Source organism: Fulmarus glacialis, unplaced genomic scaffold (genome assembly GCF_000690835.1).
Source record: "Fulmarus glacialis isolate BGI_N327 unplaced genomic scaffold, ASM69083v1 scaffold29417, whole genome shotgun sequence".
Taxonomy (NCBI): domain Eukaryota; kingdom Metazoa; phylum Chordata; class Aves; order Procellariiformes; family Procellariidae; genus Fulmarus; species Fulmarus glacialis.
The window spans coordinates 2,643-4,385 of record NW_009224256.1 but is presented as its reverse complement, the minus strand read 5'-3'; the positions used below and the strand labels follow the sequence as shown (position 1 = coordinate 4,385).

The window sequence follows — 1,743 nt, the reverse complement described above, 5'->3', positions numbered from 1 at the left end:
CGTGGCCCAGCAGCGGGTAGTCTTGGTAGCGATCGCTGCCCTGGACGCCGTCTCCTTTCCCCTTCAAGCGCCTATTAAACTCGCAGCCTTTCTCTGCTTCCGCAGCTTTGGCGACTCTGAAGCCGCAGGCTGGCCTCATCGTGCCCCAGACGGTGCCGTCCTCCCAGCCAAATGTGGCGGTGAGTCCCCACTGCCCGTCTGGGCACTTCTCCCCTTGGTCCCCCGCTGCCGATCTCCACTCGTTTCCCCTGTGTTCCCCCTCTGGGTGTAACCAGCCTCCTTCTCTGTCCTGTGCAGGGAGCTGGGGAGTCCATGGATCTGGGAGAGCTTGTGGGCATGACCCCCGAGATCATCCAGAAGGTAAGGGGTCTTCCACCTGCGCAGCTGCAGCCTTCAGCAGTGGCCAGTCTCCAGCTTTCCCCCGTGGGACCCCCAGTCAGTCTGTGACCACCCTTCTCTTATTTCACAGCTTCAAGACAAGGCTACGGTGCTGACCACGGAGCGTAAGAAGGTAAGCAGCCCTGTTTTGCTCCGAAGATGCCGCAGCAGTCACGACGTACCGTGCCCCGAGAGAGGCCGATGTTTATCTCCGCACCGTTTTCCTTTTGCAGAGAGGCAAGACTGTTCCAGAGGAACTGGTGAAGCCGGAGGAACTCAGCAAGTACCGGCAGGTCGCCTCGCATGTGGTGAGTGCCGTGATGCGGGTGCGGGCTTGAAAACTCCCCGGTGTAGCTGGGCATCTGGGCTTCTCCTGTGCCGCTTCGCAGCATCAGTAAGCGGCAGATCTGCTGCTGGGCAGAGCGAGGAGAAGGTCGTGACTCTCTGTGCCGCAGCCAGCAGGGACCTGTGCTGGAGTAGATGTGGCACAGGCTTTCGCTGCCGGAATGAAACACGCTGGGCTCCCTCAAGGGCCTCTCAGTTCCCTTTGGGACTGTTTTCTTGCTTGCGGCATTAATCTGGCATCCTCCTACCTCGCGCAGGGGCTGCACAGCGCCAGCATTCCAGGGATCCTTGCCTTGGACCTCTGTCCTTCCGACACCAACAAGATCCTCACCGGTAAGGGAGCCAGCTCCGCTTGCTGGGGACTGTGTGGTGTCAGCTAAGAGCCTGCGGCTGCCTGGAAGCAGGTCCCTTTCTCTGTGCTTTTGGGGGATAGAGGTGGAGCACGGTGCATGAGGGGTTCTCTCACCTCGTCGCAAAGCTTCTCAGGACGGTGGTCCCCAGGAAAGGTGGGTGGATTTGGACTTGGTTGGCCACAGCCTCCCATCTCTCACCTCTCCCTGCTTTGTTTTCTAGGCGGGGCTGATAAAAACGTCATCGTCTTTGACAAGAGCTCAGAGCAGATCCTGGCGACACTCAAGGGGCACTCCAAGAAGGTTACCAGTGTCGTCTTCCACCCCTCTCAGGTGTGCTCAGGCCCGTATTCGGCCTCTTCCCTCACAGCCAGGCTGCCCCAGATTGGGTTTTCTGGGCCCTCTTCTGGTGCTCTGTTCTGGTGGGGTCTCCGCCTCACGCAGACTGGTGGTGGGCCAGTTCTTGCCTGTAGAAAGCTCTCTTAAGATGGAGAGGTGAAGGTCTTTTGATATTAATTTTCCTGCCTCGTCCCTGTTTAGGACTTGGTGTTCTCAGCTTCTCCCGATGCTACTATCCGGATCTGGTCTGTGCCCAACGCCTCCTGCGTGCAGGTCGTCCGTGCCCACGAGGGCTCTGTCACGGGGCTGAGCCTCCACGCGACAGGCGACT

At 59.4% G+C, this 1,743-nt stretch overlaps 1 protein-coding gene across 1 annotated transcript in view; it reads left to right on the top strand.

The window, feature by feature from the left end:
- Positions 1-105: 105 nt before the first annotated feature.
- Positions 106-1,743, top strand: part of PRPF19 (pre-mRNA processing factor 19) — a gene marked incomplete at its 5' end in the record, with an annotated part of 3,281 nt that continues 1,643 nt past the window's right edge. Inside the window, 7 exons of the mRNA XM_009582107.1 lie at positions 106-179; positions 298-360; positions 470-511; positions 612-686; positions 981-1,056; positions 1,297-1,406; positions 1,614-1,743. Of these exons, the coding sequence (XP_009580402.1) occupies positions 106-179; positions 298-360; positions 470-511; positions 612-686; positions 981-1,056; positions 1,297-1,406; positions 1,614-1,743 (570 nt within the window). The remainder of the gene's footprint in view (positions 180-297; positions 361-469; positions 512-611; positions 687-980; positions 1,057-1,296; positions 1,407-1,613) is intronic.